Genomic DNA, 19,449 nt, shown 5'->3' with positions numbered 1-19,449 from the left:
AAGAATACTGGAGTGGGTAGCCTATCCCTTCTCCAGGGAATCTTCCTGACCCAGGAGTTGAAGCGGGGTCTCCTGCATTGCAGGCGGATTCTTTACCAACTGAGCTACCAAGGAAGCCCTGGTCATGGTATATAATTCTTTTATTTGGCTGAGTTTGGTTTGCCTGTATTTTGTTGAGGATTTTTCCATTTCTGTAAGGACTGTTAAATTCTAGTTTCCTTTTCTTGTAGCGTCTTTGGCTTTGGTATCAAGGTAATGCTGGCTTCGTAGAATGAGTTAGGAAATGTTCCATCTCCAGTTGTTAAACTGAAAAGTTTTAACATTAATTCTTCCTTAAGTGTTTGGCAAAATTTACTAGTGAACCCATTAGATCTAGGGCTTTTATTTTTGGGGAAGTTTTTGATTATTGATCCAGTTTCCTATTTCAGTTTTCTTCAGTGTCTTCATGATTTAGTCGTGTTAGGTCTTATATGTCTAGAAATTTTCTCATTTTATCTAGGTTATTAAGTTTATTAGAATGTAATTTTTCATAATACTCTTAGAATTCTTTTTTTTTTCCTATTGAATTGGTGGTAATGTCTTCTGTTTCATTTCAGATTTTAGTATTTTGAGTCCTTTCTTTTTTCTTAGTTTCTTTTTTTTACCCTTAGTCCATCCATCTGTCAGTTTTGGTGATGTGTTCAAAGAACCAATTTTTTGTTTCATTGATTTTCTTGCTATTTTTATATTCTCTATTTTTTTGCTCTTTGCTTTAATAATGATTATTTCCATCCTTCTGCCAGCTTTGGGTTTAGTTTTTTGATCTTTTTACGTTTAAAATAGTTACTGATTAGGAAGGACTTTGCTCATTAGTTTCTATATGTTTTACAACTTTTTTTTTAATCCCTCATTTCCCTCATTACTGTTTTCTTTGTTCAACTGACTTTTTGGATTTTTTTTTTTTTGGTTGGTATTATTCTTGTGTATTCTGTAGCTGTTTTCTTTGTGGTTATCATGGATGTTAGTTACATTTAACATCCTAACGTTATGACACTCTAATGTGAATTTATACTAGCTTAATTTCAATAACAAACAAAAGCTGTTCCTTTAGCTGTCTGTCTGCACCCCTTTTAATTGATGTTCCCAAATTATAGATTGTCTGCCCCAAAGCACAGAATAATCCTTTTTAGTGTGTTCATCACAAGTTTTGTAGAAAACAAAATTTGGAATTAAACCAGATTTATAATAACACTAGTTTTTAGATGAATAATGATCTTTTGAAGGAACTATTTGTTTATTAAATCATGTTGAAAAAAAGTGTTACCGACCATTTAAAAAATACCACTAGCTTTTGTAATTGCTCATGTATTTACCTTTGTTGAGATCTTTATTTCTTCATATAGCTTCTTGTTACTGTGTGGAGTTCCTTCATTTTCACCTTGCAGGACTTCCTTTTTCATGGGGCAAGTTTAGTGGTAATGAACTTCCTTGGCTTTTCTTTACATGGAAATGTCTTGGCTTCATCCTCACTTTTTAAAAAACTTAACAGTTTTTTATTGGGATATAGCTGCTTAAAAAACAGTGTTGTGATAGTTTCAGGTGAATAGCAAAGGGACTCAGCCATAAATACACATATATCCATTCTACCCCAAACTCCCTTCCCATTCAGGCTGCCACATAACATTGAGCAGAGTTTCATGTGCTGTATAGTTAAGTCCTTGTTGTTTATCCATTTTAAACATTGCAGTGTGTACATGCCCATCCCAAACCCCTTAGCTATCCCATCTGCCTATCCTTTCCCCCTAGCAACTATAATTTCATTCTTTAAGTCTATGAGTCTCTTTTTATTTTGTAAGTAAGTTCACTTGTATCATTTCTTTTTAGATTCTGCATTTAAGGGATGTCATTTGATATTTCTCCTTCTCTGACTTACTTCACTCAGTATGACACTAAGTCTGTGTTGCTGCAAATGGCATTATTTCATTCTTTTTTTAACGGCAGAATAATATTCCATTGTACTTATGCACCACATGTTTATCTGCTCCTCTGTCAATAGACATTTAGGTTGCTTCCATGTTTGGGCTATTGCAAACAGTGCTGCAGTGAGCATTGGGTTACATATATTCTTTTGGATCTTGTTTTTCTCTGGATATATGCCCAAGAGTGGGATTTCAAGGTGATATGGTAGCTCTTTAGTTTTTTAAGGAACTCCCCTCCTGTTCTCCACAGTGACTGTACCAATTTGCATTCCTACCAACAGTGTAGGAGGGTTTCCTTCTCTCCACACCCTCTCCAGCATTTGTTGTGTGTGGAATTTTTGATGATAGTCATTCAAGCTTTCACCCTCACTTTTGAAGGACAGTTTTGCAGGGCATAAGATTCTTGGTTGACAGTTTTTTTCTTTTAACACTTTGAATATATCAACCCATTGTCTTCTGGCTTCTAAGTTTTTGATGAGAAGTCTGCAGGTCTTAACTGAGGAGCCTTTGTATGTGATGATTTGCTTCTCTCTTGCTGCTGCTTAGAATCTTTGGCATTGAAATTTTGATTATAACATGTCTCATTGTGAGTCTTCTTGAGTTCATCTTGCATGGAGTTCTTAAATTTCTTGGATGTTTATATTCATGTCTTTCATCAAATTTGGGACATTTGCAGCCATTTCCCCCCCAATATTCTTTGCTACTGTAAGTCTCTTCTAAGATTCCTACAGTGTGTATGTTGGCCTGTGTAATGGTATTCCACAGGGTCCTTAGACTCTGCTCCTTTGTTTTCAATCCTTTGCTTTCTGTTCCTCTGACACAATTTCCTTTGTCCTATCTTCAAGTTTGTTGATTTTTTTCATCTTCCCGCTCAAATCTGCCTTGAAAAACTCAAGTGAATTTTTATTTCAGTTATTATACCTTTCAACTCCAGAATATTTCTGGATTCTTTTTAAGGTTTTTTTTTTTTTTTTTTTTTTAATTTAAATCTCACTTGAGTTTTCTCTTTTGTTCTTTTTCTTGACTTTATCTAATTTTCCTTTCGTTCTTTGAATGTCTTTAAGGTGGATGTTTTGAAGTCTTGTTTGAGTTGACCTGCTATATCAGTTCTGTTACAGGGACAGTGTCTTTTGATTTTAATTTTTTCCCTTTGAATGGGCCATGCTTTCCTATTTCTTTATACGCTTTGTGATTTTTGTTGTTGAAAACTAGGCATTTGAAACTAATAATATGGCAACTCTGGAAATCAGATTCTTTTCCCTTCCCAGGGTTTGATGTCTATGTTACTGTTTTTGTGTTTGGGATCTGTGTTGAGGATCAGCCTGAAGTATAAATTTTAAGATCTCTAGGTCTTTTATGAGCCTTTCCCTGGATATGTGCAGTAACTTTGGGATATTCTCTGTATATGTAGTTGTTTTGAATGTCATAGTCATTAATGTCTATCTTCTAAAAGGGGAAAAGAAAACAATGAAGGGGCAGCCCTTGAAATTGCTTGGAAGTCATTTTAGCTGGTGGGAGAGGGGCTTTGAACAGTTGGCTGGTGAGGGTGCAGTGGCATTGGCTACCCACCTTTTTGTGCCTGTTATCAGAAGCAATCAGAGCACAGATTCCTGATATTTGGAGGGTTCTTTTCCCCACCTGGACTCTCACAGGCTAAGTGCAGGCAGCTCTAGGAGCATATGCTGGTGGCTGGGAAGTGGGATGGGGCATGGGCAGCTATTGTGGAAAGAGCTGAAATTGATGGAAATAAGCCACAGTTTATTGTTGAAACATCCTGTAGAAGTTGCAAGCATGGATATAAACTCCTTTATTTACCCTTTTTAAAAATTTTATTTATTAAATTTTTGTTGGGCTGGGTCTTTGTTGCTATTCACAGGCTTTCTCTAGCGCTGGTGAGCAGGGGCTACTCTCTAGTTGTGGTTTGTGGGCTGCACGTTGTGCTGGCTTCTCTTGTTGCAGAGCACGGACTCTGGGTGCGTGGGGTCAGTAGTTGTGACGCATGGGCTTAATTGCCCTGTGGTATGTGGGATCTTCCTGGACCAGGGATTGAACTGGTGTCCCCTGCATTGCTAGGCAGATTCTTGACCACTGGGCTACCAGGGGAGCCCCCTTTTCTTTCCTTATTTCTTGAAAATGCTTGTCCACTGTTACATTACATTGTGTGTTGCTTGTTAAGTCTGATGACAATCTAGTTCTCTGATTTGTTTTGATATTTTAATTATTTTTAAATGAAAGAGATGAATATTTTTAATGATAAAAGGTACAATTCACAAAGATAGACATCATAAGCCATTAGACACCTAAGAACAAAGAAACAAAGATACATAAAGCAAAAATCAGAACAGATCTAAGGGAAAAGAAAAATACAATCATAGTGACACATATTAACATTTCTCTGAGTATTTTATCAAGTGCAAAAAAAAGAATAGGAACATCTTGAGTAATGTCATTAAAAATTATAGTAGATTTCTATTCATATTAATAATTTGTTTGATCTTTTTATAAGAAGGCCCTGAAGGTTGTTTTTCTTTACCATTAAATTTAATCTTTATACTGTGATATGTCTTGGATTTGATTTAGGTCAGTTTTCCCAGGTGGTTGATGGGAGTTCTTTCAGTGTGTTGATTTAGGTCTTTTTTTATTTCCGGAAAGTTTTTGTTGGTAGTAATTTTAAAAATTAGTTCATTTCTTCCCCAAGAACTTCAAGTGTATGTGTGTTGTATCTTTTTTCCATATCAGCACTCAATCTTAGATCCTTTTAACTTCTTTCTTTTAAAATTTCTTTATCTTGTTTGTTTCTTGCATTTCTTCTCCTTACTAAATTTTAGTCAATTCTATTATTCTTTGGATACTTTGTACTTAGTTTTTATGTTTGATATGACTTGATCTTTTCTTTTCTTGAGTTTAATCATCCCTGTTTCATCTTTTTGTTGAATGTATTTTTTTCACATCCAATAATCCTTATTAAGAACATTTACTTCAGTTTAAAGTGGTATGTTACAGATTTGTTTTTGATTTACGAGAAGAATTTTTCTTAGCTGAAGTGTGTAGTTTTGCTTCAGTGTATAAAGCTGTTACAGGTCTTCGTTGTGGCACATGCAGTCTCTGAGGCATGTGGGATCTTTAGTTGTGGCTCTAATTCCCTGACCAGGGGTTGATCCCCGGCCCCCTTCATTGGGAGTGTGGAGTCTTAGCCATTGGACCACCAAGGAAGTCCCTAGATTTGCTTTTTAAAAAAATTCTTACAGTAGCTTTATATGGGATTGGTTTGAATCTTTTTATTTCTTTGCATTTAATTGACCGGTGTCCTAATTCAAAAGCATTCTTCTGTCATTTTAGTGATGTGATGTTTCTTCAATGAATGTTGTTACTGCTGATCATGGTGGAGTTGTTTTTCTTTTCATTTTTGTGAAATCCTGAATTTTACCCCCTTTTTTTTCTTTTTCTTCACTTCCCAGTAATGCTGAAAACTAGATAAAATCTAGTTTTGTATTTTTAAATAAATGTTTAAATAAATAAACATTTATTTTTCATTTACGGTTTGGGTAAGGTTACCATTATTCTCCAGACCCAAAGTCTATATACAGACTTCTGGAGGTTATTACTTTAGTGGTGGTGGTTGTTCAGTTGCCTAGTTGTGTCTAACTCTTTGCAGCCCAATCAGCTGTGGCACACTAGGTCTTCCCGTCCCTCACCATTCCATCTCCTGAAGTTTGCCCAAGTTCCTGTTCACTGCATCAGTGATGTCATCCAGCCATCTTATCTTCTGACACCCTCCTCTCCTTCTGCCCTCAGTCTTTCCCATCATCAGGGACTTTTTCAGTAAGTTGGCTGTTTTCATCAGATGACCAAAATACTGGAGCCTCAGCTTCAGTATCAGTCCTTCCAACGTGTATTCAGGGTTGTACTTGAGTTGGTAGCAAAGAAGAATTATCTTAATATTAATGAACTAATTAATTAGTTCTATAAAAGTTCAACTCCTTTTTCATCTTAGTTATTTTATCTTTTTTTTTCCCCTATCTTTTTTTTGTCTATTTTATATGAGTACTTAGAGAACACACGTTCATGGTTATTGGTTGTTTAAGCATTTACATGCTATGCATTATTCAGTCGAGGTCTCTACTGTAACAGCTGTAGGGAGATAGTATTTGAGTCTGTCTCCACTGCTTAATTAGTTTGTTATATTTAGCAATGTACTTCACCTCTCTGGAGCCACCATGTAAAAATGAGGTTGAGGAGAACATTTACCTACTAGAATTACTGAATGAGATCAACATTGTAAAGCTCTTGAAACATTTAAGTGAATATTCATTGTTTCAAACACTTGACACACTAAAAAAAGCCTTCCTTGTAGGTGAAAGGTGAAACCTGTTGGTAACATCCTTGTTTTCTAGGTTGCTGGAGGAGCAAATATAAGTCAGATTTCAGAAGCACTGAGCTGCTACAGGAATAGATCATGTTTTATGAAGGAAGCCCTCTACAGGCTCTTCACAGAGACGTTTTCAACGCAAATAACCATGCCTGCTATTTTAAAGGTAACTACAACTCAGAAATGTAATTTTTAAAACTACTTATTACTTGATTCAATTAAAGTTGTTTAAAATTTGGAAAACTCAGCAGTGGCCACAGGACTGGAAAAGGTCAGTTTTCACTCCAATCCCTAAAAAGGTAATGCCAAAGAATGTTCAAACTATTGCACAATTGCACTCATCTCACACACTAGTAAAGTAATGCTCAAAATTCTCCAAGCCAGGCTTCAGCAGTACATGAACCGTGAACTTCCAGATGTTCAGTCTGGTTTTAGAAAAGGCAGAGGAACCAGAGATCCAATTGCCAACACCCGCTAGATCATCAAAAAAGCAAGAGAGTTCCAGAAAAACATCTATTTCTGCTTTATTGACTATGCCAAAGCCTTTGACTGTGTGGATCACAATAAACTGTGCAACCTTCTGAAAGAGATGGGAATACCAGACCACCTGACCTGCCTCTTGAGAAATCTGTATGCAGGTCAAGAAGCAACAGTTAGAACTGGACATGGAACAATAGACTGGTTCCAAGTAGGAAAAGGAGTATGTCAAGGCTGTATATTGTCACCCTGCCTATTTAACTTATATGCAGAGTACATCATGAGAAACACTGGGCTGGAAGAAACACAAGCTGGAATCAAGATTGCTGGGAGAAATATCAATAACCTCAGATATGCAGATGATACCACCCTTATGGCAGAAAGTAAAGAGGAACTAAAGAGCCTCTTGATGAAAGTGAAAGAGGAGAGTGAAAAAGTTGGCTTAAAGCTCAACATTCAGAAAACGAAAATCATGGCATCCGGTCCCATAACTTCATAGCAAATAGATGGAGAAACAGTGAAAGACTTTATTTTTCTGGGCTCCAAAATCAGTGCAGATGGTGACTGTAGCCATGAAATTAAAAGACGCTTACTCCTTGGAAGGAAAGCTATGACCAACCTAGACAGCATATTAAAAAGCAGAGACATTACTTTGCCAACAAAGGTCTGTCTAGTCAAGGCTATGGTTTTCCCAGTAGTCATGTATGGATGTGAGAGTTGGACTATAAAGAAAACTGAGCTCTGAAGAATTGATGCTTTTGAACTGTGGTGTTGGAGAAGACTCTTGAGAGTCCCTTGGACTGCAAGGAGATCCAACCAGTCCATCCTAGAGATCAGTCCTGAGTGTTCATTGGAAGGACTGATGTTGAAGGTGAAACTCCAAAACTTTGGCCACCTAATATGAATAGCTGACTAATTTGAAAAGACCCTGATGCTGGGAAAGATTGAGGGCAGGAAGAGAAGGGAATGACAAAGGATGAGATGGTTGGATGGCATCACTGACTCAATGGACATGAGTTTGACTAAACTCTGGGAGTTGGTGATGGACAGGGAGGCCTGGCATGCTGCAGTCCATGGGGTCACAAAGAGTTGGACATGACTGAGGGACTGAACTGAACTAACTGAACTGATTAAACACATCGAATACAGTTACTTAATATGCCTTATTCTATTGTGAGTCACAGTGCCCACACAGTGGGAAAAAAAAAAAAGCAGTGTTAGGCTTAAACTGCCAGATCATCCCATGTTTTGAGCATCTTAATCAATCTCAGTTGTTCAGATTTTTGAATTTGATCTGAGCATGGGATGATAGAACCATTGCCTAAAACAGGACTTAATCTGAAAACATGAATTCACTTTGTATAAACATTTTTATTTATTCCTTTACTCTTTAAAATCTAAGATAATAGTTTTTTTTTCCAAAAATAGCAACCACAATATCCCTATAAGAATAGAACAAAATAGCAGTAATTGAAGGTAATTAATTCTAGCATTTAAAGTATTGTGAATAAAGTAAAGTTACCAATATTGATAGGGTCAGACTTTGCTTTCCTTTACAGAAGGATGAATTTGTTTTAAATGTAATTGGAAGAATTATGTGGTTTGAGAAAGAAAACTTCTATTATTTAAACTTAAGTATAAATTGAAGTCCTAAAATTATTGTTTTTATTATTTGTAATTTCTGCAGTTCCATAAAAATAGGCTATTTTTATGACTGTTTTTAGGCTATTTGTGTACCATGGAGAATTAGATTTACTCATAACTTAAAAACAATACCGTATAAAGGGAAAAACTCTGGATCTTTGTTTCCCATCTGTAAGGAGAAAAATTGAATTAGATATTCTAAAAGTCCTTTTCATATCTATGTGAGATTTTGTGGGGTTTTTTTTGGTTGAAAATCATGTTTGTTTTACTTTCTATGTATTTATATTGCAGATGATGGCAATTACTTGAAATCCTAAGAGCAGTTTACAATATAGAAAAAAACAGTTTCCATAGAAGCAGTGTATACTGGCTCTGAGTTTATGTAGGTGTCAAAGTAAGGGGTCTGGTCTTTCATTGGTTCATAATCTCAGGGCTCATTTGTATATCAGCAGACTGGTCTCTGAGGAGGGGAGGGATCATTATCCCTATTTGAGAGACAAAACAGATCATGTTGTCCCTGAATGTTGGAGCAGGTATGGTATACACTTGGTATAACACCTTCAGTTTAAATTTATTTCTAGGTCTACACAATATGTCTTCTATTAATAGTTACCTTTCTAATGTTAGGTTTTTTGTTTGTTTTGTGGCCATGCCTCATGGCCTGTGGGATCTCAGTTCTCCAACCAGGAATTGAACCTGGGCCACGGCAGTGAAAACACAGAATCCTAACCACTAGTCCACCAGGCAACTCCCTAATGTTAGGTTTATCACTTTTCAAATTCAAATTTCTTCCTGCTCTTTTGATGGATTCATCCCATCTTTTTGTCCACTTTGTGTTTTTCTTTATCATGTTTCCCTTCCCTCGTAATTTCTTTTCCATTCCACCCCCACCTCCATTTCCTATCCAGATCCTATCTGAGACCCTGCCTAAATGTGTTCTCTGAATGAAACTTTTGACTTCCATACCAGAGATGATTGCTTGCTGTATGACCACCTTAGGCAGCACTTTATTTATACCTCTTTTGTGGTGCTTTTTTTCCAATTTCATCTTTTGACATCTCTTACAATGTTATTTGTTTATATACCCTATTTCTTTCATAAGGCTTTATGCTAAGGAGTAGGATATAAGTGATTCCTGTTTATTTCCCCTGTAGTGCTTATCATAATGCCTTGGAGGGACTGAGGCTCTATAAATGATTGTGAAATCACAGATGAGGAAACAGGTCCAGAGGAAGGAAGTGAGTTACCTAAAGTCACACAGCAAGTTATTGACTGTGTTTGGGTTAGAAGGTATTGCTGGTGTCCTAAAAAATAAATGGTGAGGATGGGAAAAAATCTATTACTTTTTGTCCTGATAAGCAAGTATTTTTGATAACACAGAAATAAGACTGTGTAAAGAATGCTAATGTTGTCATATACCACTAAAATAAATTCATCTTCAGCTTGTGGCTGTAGGAATGAGGAGTCATCCATTGGATTTGCCAGTGCAGTTCACAGGCAGTGCTTGTGCCCTCAACTTAACACGCCAGGGCCTGGCCAGGGGCATGCCTGTTCGTCTGTTGTCAGAGGTTACCTGTCTACTTTTCAAGGCTTTGAAAACTTTCCCCCATTACCAGCAGGTAATTTGATTTTAATATTTGACTGTGCTTCTTACTTGAGGACAAATACATGAAAAATATGTTTTATTTAGTTCTGATTTTTCATCCTGAGAGAGAGAAGGAGGGAGGGGAGGGAGGGGGGAAAACAAATGCATGATTACTGTAGAAAAAACAAGAAATATAGATAAGTAATATGGTTTAAAAATGTTGCATTTATCAGAAAACAGCTACCCAGAAACATCTACTGTTAACACTTTGGTACATCCTATAGGCTTAGCAACATGTGTGCAAATTAAATTGAATTGAGTCATAGATCTAAATATAAAAGCTAAGTCATAGGTCTAAATATAAAAGCCATAAAACTAGAATAAAACATCAGAGTAGGCAACGTTTTCTTAGGATACAAAAAGCACACTTCATAAAAGAAAAATAATAAATTAGAATTCATCAAATTAGAAGCTTCTGCCCAAATACACACAGAGACATTAAAAAATGAAAAGATAATCCAGGACTGAGAAAAATGTCCATTACATATATATGACAGAGGACTTTTATCCAGAATGTAAAGAACTATTAAATAGGTAACACAAGATAAACAAACCAATTTTTTAACAAGGCAGAAGGCTTGAACAGACACTCCATGAAAGAAGATAGTGCAGGTGACAAATGAGCACTTGAAAAGATGCTCAGTATCTTTATCTATCAGGGAAATGCAAATTAAAAGCACATTTAGATACCACTGCACACTTAGGTGGGCTTCCTGGGTGGCACTAGTGGTAAGGAATCTGCCTACCAGTGCAGGAGATGCAAGAGACACGGGTTTAATCCCTGGGTCTGGAAGATCCTCTGGAGTAGAAAATGACACCCCACTCCAGTATACTTGCCTGGAAAATCCCATGGACAGAGGAGCCTGGCAGGCTACAATCCACATGGGGCTGCAAAGAGTTGGACATGACTGAGTACACACCACAGCCTCACAGCATAGATAGCCTCATAGATAACACTGCACACCCCCTAGATTGGTTGAAATTTAAAAAGTGACAGTATCAGGTGTTGACAAAAGTGTACAGAAACTGAAATTCTCATATGCTGATGTTAAGAATGAAAAATGATAAAACCAATCCAACAGTCTGGTAATTTCTTTGAAAGTTAGAGATATACCTTTCATACTACACAGTTATTTCACTCGGAGAAATGAAATTATGTAGCCATATGATGGCATACACAAATGCCCATAATGTCTTTATTCATTATCCTCCCAAACCGAAAACTTAATGTGTAGCAATAGGTGAATAGATAAACCAATAATGGTATATTCATATAAGGAAATACTACTTGGTGATAAAAAGAAGTGAAGTACTGATACATGCCACGTGGATGAATCTCAAAAAACATTCTATGCTGAGCAAAATAAGCTAGACATGATAAAATAGATACTGTATGACTTTATGTGAAATCTTAGAAAAGACTAATTAATGACAGTATGATTTTCTGGGGTTGAAATTTGCAAGTTGGGAATGGAGTGGAAAGTGTCACAGTGGAACTTTTCAGGGTAATGGAAGTATTTTTTATGTTGATTGTGGTGGTGGGTAAAGTTATACATAATATTTATAAATGTGTCAGATCTGATTGAAATGTATACTTAAAGTTAAAATGGGAATCAGTCTATTAAAATTACAGTAACATGATCTTTCCTCACTTAAAAGAAATCTGTATTTCCACTTTTTCTTGAAAAATTGGATGATCCTTCTCAATTCAGTCTGAATTCCTACATGGCCATCATTAGTTGGAGCTGATTAATAACTGCCACCATAAAAGGGCCTGAATTGTCCAGTTTGCCATAATTCCTCCCGCTGCCCTGTTGTTTTGCATTCTGCCGTCTTCATTTGTTTATGTTACTGCCTAGTTCCTGTTGGCATTTCAGGTTTGCTCCCCCTGCTTAATACACTATGCTGCTGTCACGGCAGTACATGCCACTGGCCTACTCATGGTCTTTCAAAGAGATGTTACAATTTTTTATTCCTATAGCTTTCCTAGAAGTCCTTTTCTCTCTCCTAGTTCAGTTCCTACTAGTCATAGATAGAAAGTAGAAGCTCTGTCACAGAGTTAGTTATGAGATCTGGTTCAGACATAGTCATTCATTAGCTGGGCCAGGCTTCTAGGAATTGGTTTAGATTGATGCACAGGCAGGCAGCTTCCCACATAGATCCTTCTAGGGTTCAGGGGGAACGGAGACTCCCTCTCTGCCAGAAAGGAGGAAGATTACTCTTTGGGCAAAGGTAAATGTTTAGAGTTTAATAGTAAGATTGATACCAGAAACTATATAAACCAACTCTACTTCAGTAAAAAATAAATTTAAAAAACTATAAAAAAAAAAAATAGTAAGATTGAATGAAGAACTTGGAAAGGACCAGGTATGTAGTGGGCGTTCAATAAGAAAAGCTTAGAAGCTTCCAAATGCTTAGAACCTTTGTTTAGAATGGGTGTACATTTGCTCATAATTATTTTTCTTTATTCCCTTAAAGTTACAGAAGAATTGTCTTCTCTCCTTAACCAATTCCAGGATTCTTATGGATGTTCCATTCGACAGGCAAGTATAAAATTAGGTGATCTAATTTTGGGGTACTGACCAGTATTATTCTGAGCTTTGTTGTCTTTTGGTTATTAGCCTAGCAGGGGTCTGACTGAGGTTGCGATAAAGCGTTTGGGGAGAATGTTCTGTTCAGAAGTACTGTAGTTATAAATGTTGTCTCACAAAGTGTGAGTCCATTTCAGGGCAGTGAGTGATAACATAGGTGCTAGAGGGTTAAATATCGAATCAGGTTCTAGCTCTTCCATTATCCTTATGCATGTCAGATCTTCCTGGATCAGGGATCAAACCTGTGTCTTCTGCATTGGCAGGTGGATTCTTTACCACTGAGCCACCAGGGAAGCCTTTCTCTACCTTTTTGCATACTCTTTTCTTCTCTTCTTTTTGCCAAACACTCTTGGTTTTCATAGCTGAGTCTTTATAAGTCCACAAGTATTTTTAAACAGGATTTGCTGGGGAGGCTGAGTGATTTCTTAACTTCTCATGTATAGTTTACCACGTTTATTGTGAGAAAAATACTGTTTTTTAGGTTCGATGCTGCCAAGTTTGTTATGAGATGGCTTGGTAAGCATGAAAGTCCCAAGATGCAAGCCATGGCAGTGAGCATAACCTCTATTCTAGCCCTGCAGGTATGTGGTTGCTAAATGCAGACCTCTTTCTCTAGTCATAGCGGAGCAGTGATAGAATTTGAAACATTTTACTTTCTGCTTTTTTGTTTCTAGCTCTCACCTGAGCAAATTGCACAACTCAAAGAGGAGGTTTTCATGGCAGTTAAGGTAGGTTGTCACTTTTAGAACTTTTCAATAAAAGTAACAGTTTAAAAAATTAAGAACAGTTTAAAAGTATTATAAAATGAACAGTCTGTGGGACCTGCTACCCAGAAGAAGCTATTCTCTACTCTTCAATAGCTGTTTCTTCTGGTATTTACCTCCATATTTCTAAATGAAATGCTTATAACTGCAGCTGTTTTTTGTTTTGGCTGTGCTGCCTTCGTTGCACTGTGAGCATTCTCTAGTTGCGGCATGTGCTGTGGGGGTTTTCTTGTTATGGAGCTCAGCCTCAGGAATTGTGGCATTTGGGCTCTAGAGCACTTGGGTTCTCTAGTTGCAGTGTGCAGGCTTAGTTGTTCCATGGCATGTGAGATCTTAGTGTACTCACAGCTCTCCACCACCACCAGAGATTGGATCCATGTCCCCTGCATTGGAAGGTGGATTCTTAAGCACTGTACCACCAAGGAAGTACTACAGTTTATTGATTTATCAGTTTTAGATGTTACCTCCTGATTCTGCTGCTGTCAGTTCAGTTCAGTTCAGTCGCTCAGTTGTGTCCAACTCTGTGACCCCATGGACTGCAATACTCCAGGCTCCTTGTCCATCACCAACACCTGGAGCTTACTCAGATTCATGTCCATCAAGTCAGTGATGCCATCCAACCATCTAATCCTCTGTCACCCCCTTCTCTTCCTGCCTTCCATCTTCCCAGCATCAGCATCTTTTCCAGTGAGTCAGTTCTTCTCATCAGGTAGCCAAAGTATTGGAGTTTCAGCTTCAGCATTAGTCCTTCCAATGCATATTCAGGACTGATTTCCTTTAGGATTGACTGGTTTGATCTCCTTGCAGTCCAAGGGACTCTCAAGAGTGTTCTCCAACACCACAGTTCAAAAGCATCAATTCTTCATGGTTAGTTGTTGCAGCCTTCTTGGTGTCAGATCCTTTGTTCTTGAGGTCAGGTCATGGTGAGGTAGCGAAGTTTCTTTAAAACTCCACCAACAAATGTTACTCTGTTTTATAAGAAAGGGCAAGGTCCCTAGGCAAAAATTTCACCCTCCAAGATCCAAGTCTAGCTATGAGGCGGGGGTCCCTGCAGGGGTCAGTTACCGTGCCACAAAGCATTGTCCAGCACCCAGTCTGGGTTCTCTTGCCAGTGTCCAGGCCTGGCTGAAAAGGTGCATCTTAGTTGGCATCTCCCTCAGGGCCAGGTCTCCAGACCCTGCCCAGTTGGCATCTCTTAGGGAGCCAGGTGCCCTAGACCCAGCCATTCCTCAGCTCCTCAGGCTGTCCAAGTGGTAGGGGCTAGGTCCCACAAACTGCATCCTATACAGACTGCCACTGCTATTAGATCACAGAGGCAGGGATGGGGGAGAGGGCCATCACCTCAGGGCCTGGCTCTGCCAGTGTGTGGCCTTGGCAAGGGTTCTGTGTCTCTGTAGAACACAGGCCTCAGCCTGTTCTCTGGGCCCCCCACTGATGCACGGCTGGGTGAGCTGGAGGCTCCAGGGAGGAGGCAGAGATCCACCTCTTACCTCACTCTGCACAGGACGACCACCACTCTGCCTGCCATTGGTTGAATGGTCGCTCATTGGCAGTTGCTTGCTTGTAGGAGGGGCCTATTGCCCTGCCGACCAGTAACTGAGCAGGATCACTAAGGGTCACTCGCTGACAGTTGCTGAGTTTAGGGAGGGGCCCACTTCACCACCAACCGGTGCCTGAGCAACCTTTAATAGTCTTTTGGTAACCATAGTCTGGTAAGGGAGAAAGTGGGGGCTAATGGCTACAGCACTGGCTGCATGCTGAGGGCTGTGCACAGCCATGCTGTATTACACTTTCAGGTCTTGCAGCTTTATTTTTGTGAATTCTCTAGATATATTCTCTCTTGACTGTATAAAATATTTGAGGTGGAATTATAACAGAGTGCTGCCAAGCACAGATCTTAACACGTGGCCATCACTGTGTACTATTACTGTACACCCTGTTACCAGCCATTGATTGGTGCTGCAGTGGGCCCTCCCACAAGCGGCCAACTGTCAATAAGTGACCATTATTGGTCCTGCTCAGCCATTGGTTGGCACCAGGTCCCTCCCACAGGCAACCAGCTGTCAATGAGTGACCATTAGTGGTCCTGCTCAACCATTGGTTTGCACCAGGCCCCTCCCACAAGCAACCAACTGTCAATGAGTGACTGTTAACGGGCCTATTCAGCAGTCAGTGGAGTGGTGGTCATTGGGGAGAGTGAGGTAAAAGGTGGATCGGGGTCTTCTCCCTGGGGACCTCCAGCTTACCTGGCCTTGGGCCCTTGGGTAAGCTGGGAGGCTCAGGGAACAGGCTGGGGGCTGTGTCCTGCAGGGCTCCAGAACCCTCACCAAGGCCACCTATTTGACTTTGCCCAGGCCTTGAGGCAGTGGTGAACCTCTCCCCTGTCTCTACCTCTTGACTTAATGGCAGTGGCAGTCAGCATAGGATGCAGTTGGCGGGACCTGGCCCCCACCATACAGGTGGCCTGAGGAGCCTGAAGGCCAGTTGGGCTCCTGGCTTCTCATTGATGATGGCTGGACAGGGTCTGGGGACATGGCCCTGAGGGAGTTGCCAACTGAGATCTGCTTCTTCAGCCAGGATCTGGACCTCAAAGGCTGAAGTTTTTGCCTAGGGACCTAGCCCTTTCTTGTTAGGACGGAGAATAATATTTGTTGGTGGAGATTTACAGAAACACCTTACCTCACCATGACCTGACCTCAAGAACAAAGGATCTGATACTAGGTCCCTTGTGGAAATGGCTGTCTCTTTCCTTTTACATGATAGTCTAGCATGTTTGAAAGAAAGCATAAATACTAGCTCAACTTTGATCTAGAAATATTCTAATATGAAATGGTATGTTGGAATCTGTTAGTTTTTTCAAGATGTTAGGACATACGATTATAATACTAGTGTTATCCTCTAGCCACAGTAACCTGCTCAGTGGCATAGAACAGACGGTTTTTCCTCTAGAATATCTCCCCACTCCCCTCCCCCCATTCCCTGTGTCCTCATTCCTTGCTTAGCTGCCTTATCCTCTTTTTATTCTGGTCTCAGTTTAGATAGTACCTTTGTATGTGTTACTGAGTGCAAGCACAAGTTTATTCTGTTTGCCACACAGCAGGCCAATCAGGAGATGAGTTGATGGAACAGAAAATAATTATTTTAATTAGATAACTAGCAGACCAAGAAGATGGCAGACTAGTGTCTCAGAAGCCATCTTGCCCCAGGGACCACCACTCCCCTGGTGGTCCAGTGGTTAAGAATCCGCCTTGCAGTGCAGAGGAAGTGGGTTCAGTCCCTGCTCAGGGAACTAAGATCCCACATGCTGTGGAGCAACTAAGCCAGCATACGGCAATCAGTGAGGCCTGGCACCACTTAGAAGGTCCTTGTGCCTCAAAGAGCCCTCATGGTGCAACAGAGGTCCTGCATGCAGCAACTAAGACTTGATATTGCCCAATAAATAAATATTAAGAAAATTATTTTTAAAAGAACCAAACCCATCTTACCCAATCGTAACTGAGATAAGATTTGGACTCCTTTTATATACAGGAGGGGAGAGGGGCTCACTTGGCACTGACCAGTGGCTGAGCAGGATCACTAATGGTCGCATGTTGACAGTTGCTCGCTTCAGGAGAGGGGCCCACGTTGTGCCAACTGATGGCTGAGCGGGGTTGCTATAGCTTGCCCCTGCCTTGCTGCCACAACACTCTGAGCAGAACAGTGCGACATCAGAAAGCGGCCAGGTCTGAAGAACTTCCAGATCACTCCAGCATGTTGTAACTCTGGTTGGGGCGAAGCACAAGGCGCACAAGCAGTGGAGACCACAGTGGCTACGTGGAGGCAGTTGACACACCCATCCCTGGGATTGCTGTCTGAGGCAGGGGCGCTGTGGGTTCAGCCCATACTGACTTCACTGGTCAGCTCGTGACTGATGAGGTGGCCCAGGTGCGAGTGTCCCCAGAGTGGAGCTCTAGCCTGCCCAGCTGTGCGGTGGGTAGGCGGCAGGCATGGACCAGTGGGGTCTGTGTCGCTTCGTGCAGAGAGGTGCAGGGTGGTGCAGCAGCCCCTCCCTAGATGGCTGGTGCCAGGGATGGGGGAGGGAAGGGCCCATCACACTTTGGGAAGGCTGCTGTTACATTTGGAGGTTTCTCACACCTTTTCTAAAGAAAATTCTTAGGCTTTTATGTGTTTCCTTCAGAGCATTTACCAAATCTTAAAATTCTTTTATTTAGTTGAGAAAAACCAATTATCTTTTTTTTTTTAATCTCTCTCTCTTACCTGAATATGTGCCTGCCTTCCAAAAGGTGTTGACTAGATACTCTTAACACATGAATAATGGAATAGCTAATATGTACTTGATTATGAGGTTTATTAACAAGCATGACAAACTAGATTAAGTGATTATTAAAATTTAATATTTTTTTCTTTTGAACCTCACAAAAACCCTAGGAAATAGGGGTAACTCATTTTACAGAGAGAAGGTAGGAACCAAAGCTATTAAGTGGTCAAACTGGGTTTAGAACCTCGGTTTGATTCTAAAAACTTTTCTTAACCATTGCTTTCCTTATATTGGAAACACTTGAGTCAGTCACCAGCGTGTCTAACTCTCTTTTTCTTTTTTAGGAACTTCTAGCAATAGTAAAACAGAAGACTGCTGAGAATCTAGATGACGTCACCCTCTTGTTTACTTTGAAAGCACTTTGGAATCTTACAGAACAGTCTCCGGCTATTTGTAGGCACTTTATTGAGAATCAAGGATTGGCGATCTTCATCCAAGTCTTGGAGGTGGGAAGACAGGATTGAGTTTATCTGTAAAGTTATTTTCTTCATGATACAATAACCTGTGTATTCTTTTCACAGACTTTTTCAGAGACAGCAATACAAAGCAAAGTACTTGGTCTTTTGGTAAGGTGAATTGTTTTGAATTAATTGTAATTAATTAAACAATAAGAAAACTAACACTTATGTGTTACCTACTATGTGCTAGGCACTTTTGTAAGCAGTTTACATTAACTTGTTTGATCTTCACACCATCTCTATAAAGTAAATACCATTATATATGAGTCAGCTATTGCTGTAAACAAACTACAGCTTAAAACAGCATCCATTTTATTTACTTGTGAATCTGTGGGTCAGCAGTTTGAACTCAGCTCAGCTGTGCACTTCTGCTGGTCTTATGTGGTTACTCATGTCACTGCCGTCGTCCATCAGTGGCTGAGCTAGACCTAGGTGCTCCAGGATGATCTGACTCTGACCTCTGGCAGTTGGTGCAGGTTGTTAGCTGGGCCTGGTGTCTGTATGAGCTTCCTCACTTGGCGGTTTCAGGGCAGTGGTAGACAGCAAGTCCACTGCACAAATGCTTCTTCAGTTTCTGCTTATGTCAGATTTTCTAATGTCTCACTGGTCAAAAGCAGGTTATACAATCTGGGGTGTTTTCCAACAACCACTTCTCCAGTTCTCTGACACGAGCTAGATGTCCTACAGTTCGATTCAGCTAAATTCTGTCACTGACTGTCAGGCATTAGCATCAGATCCTGAAAAGCTCAGTTCCACAAGTCTGCCTCCACTTTAGTTGCCAACTGTTAAGTCCAGAGCTACTCCTGCTTCTGATTGACTTTAAGTTGAGGGATTCCACAACCCCTTCCTCAGGTTGGTAATTTGCTAGAATGGCTCACAGAACTTGGGAAGGCACTTTATTTGATATTTTTAAAATATATATTTATTTGACCGTGCTCGGTCTTATTTATGGCATGTGGGATCTTCATTGTGGCGTGCCAGATGTGTAGTTGTGGCCTTGCGGAATCTAGTTGTACTATGCAGACTCTTAGTTGCAGCATGTAGGGTCTAATTCTCTGACCCGGGATCAAAATTGGGCCCCAATGCATTGCGAGTGTGGAGTCTTAGCCACTGGACCACCAGGGAAGTCCCAAAGGAAAGATTTTTTTTGGGTCTGTGTCCCACATGGCATGGGGCAATCTTTATTTCCCAGCGAGGGATTGAATCACTGCTCTCTGCAGTGAAA

At 39.9% G+C, this 19,449-nt stretch overlaps 1 protein-coding gene across 1 annotated transcript in view; it reads left to right on the top strand.

Moving 5' to 3' along the window:
* ZYG11A (zyg-11 family member A, cell cycle regulator) overlaps positions 1-19,449 on the top strand; it is a 64,712-nt gene that overhangs the window by 37,724 nt on the left and 7,539 nt on the right. Inside the window, exons 4-10 of the mRNA XM_061411951.1 lie at positions 6,353-6,493; positions 9,891-10,067; positions 12,572-12,636; positions 13,166-13,265; positions 13,359-13,412; positions 18,051-18,212; positions 18,288-18,332. Of these exons, the coding sequence (XP_061267935.1) occupies positions 6,353-6,493; positions 9,891-10,067; positions 12,572-12,636; positions 13,166-13,265; positions 13,359-13,412; positions 18,051-18,212; positions 18,288-18,332 (744 nt within the window). The remainder of the gene's footprint in view (positions 1-6,352; positions 6,494-9,890; positions 10,068-12,571; positions 12,637-13,165; positions 13,266-13,358; positions 13,413-18,050; positions 18,213-18,287; positions 18,333-19,449) is intronic.

The sequence above is a fragment of the Bos javanicus genome, chromosome 3, assembly GCF_032452875.1.
Source record: "Bos javanicus breed banteng chromosome 3, ARS-OSU_banteng_1.0, whole genome shotgun sequence".
NCBI lineage: Eukaryota > Metazoa > Chordata > Mammalia > Artiodactyla > Bovidae > Bos > Bos javanicus.
Note: the sequence above shows the minus strand (reverse complement) of the source record. Positions and strands in the feature narration are given on the sequence as shown.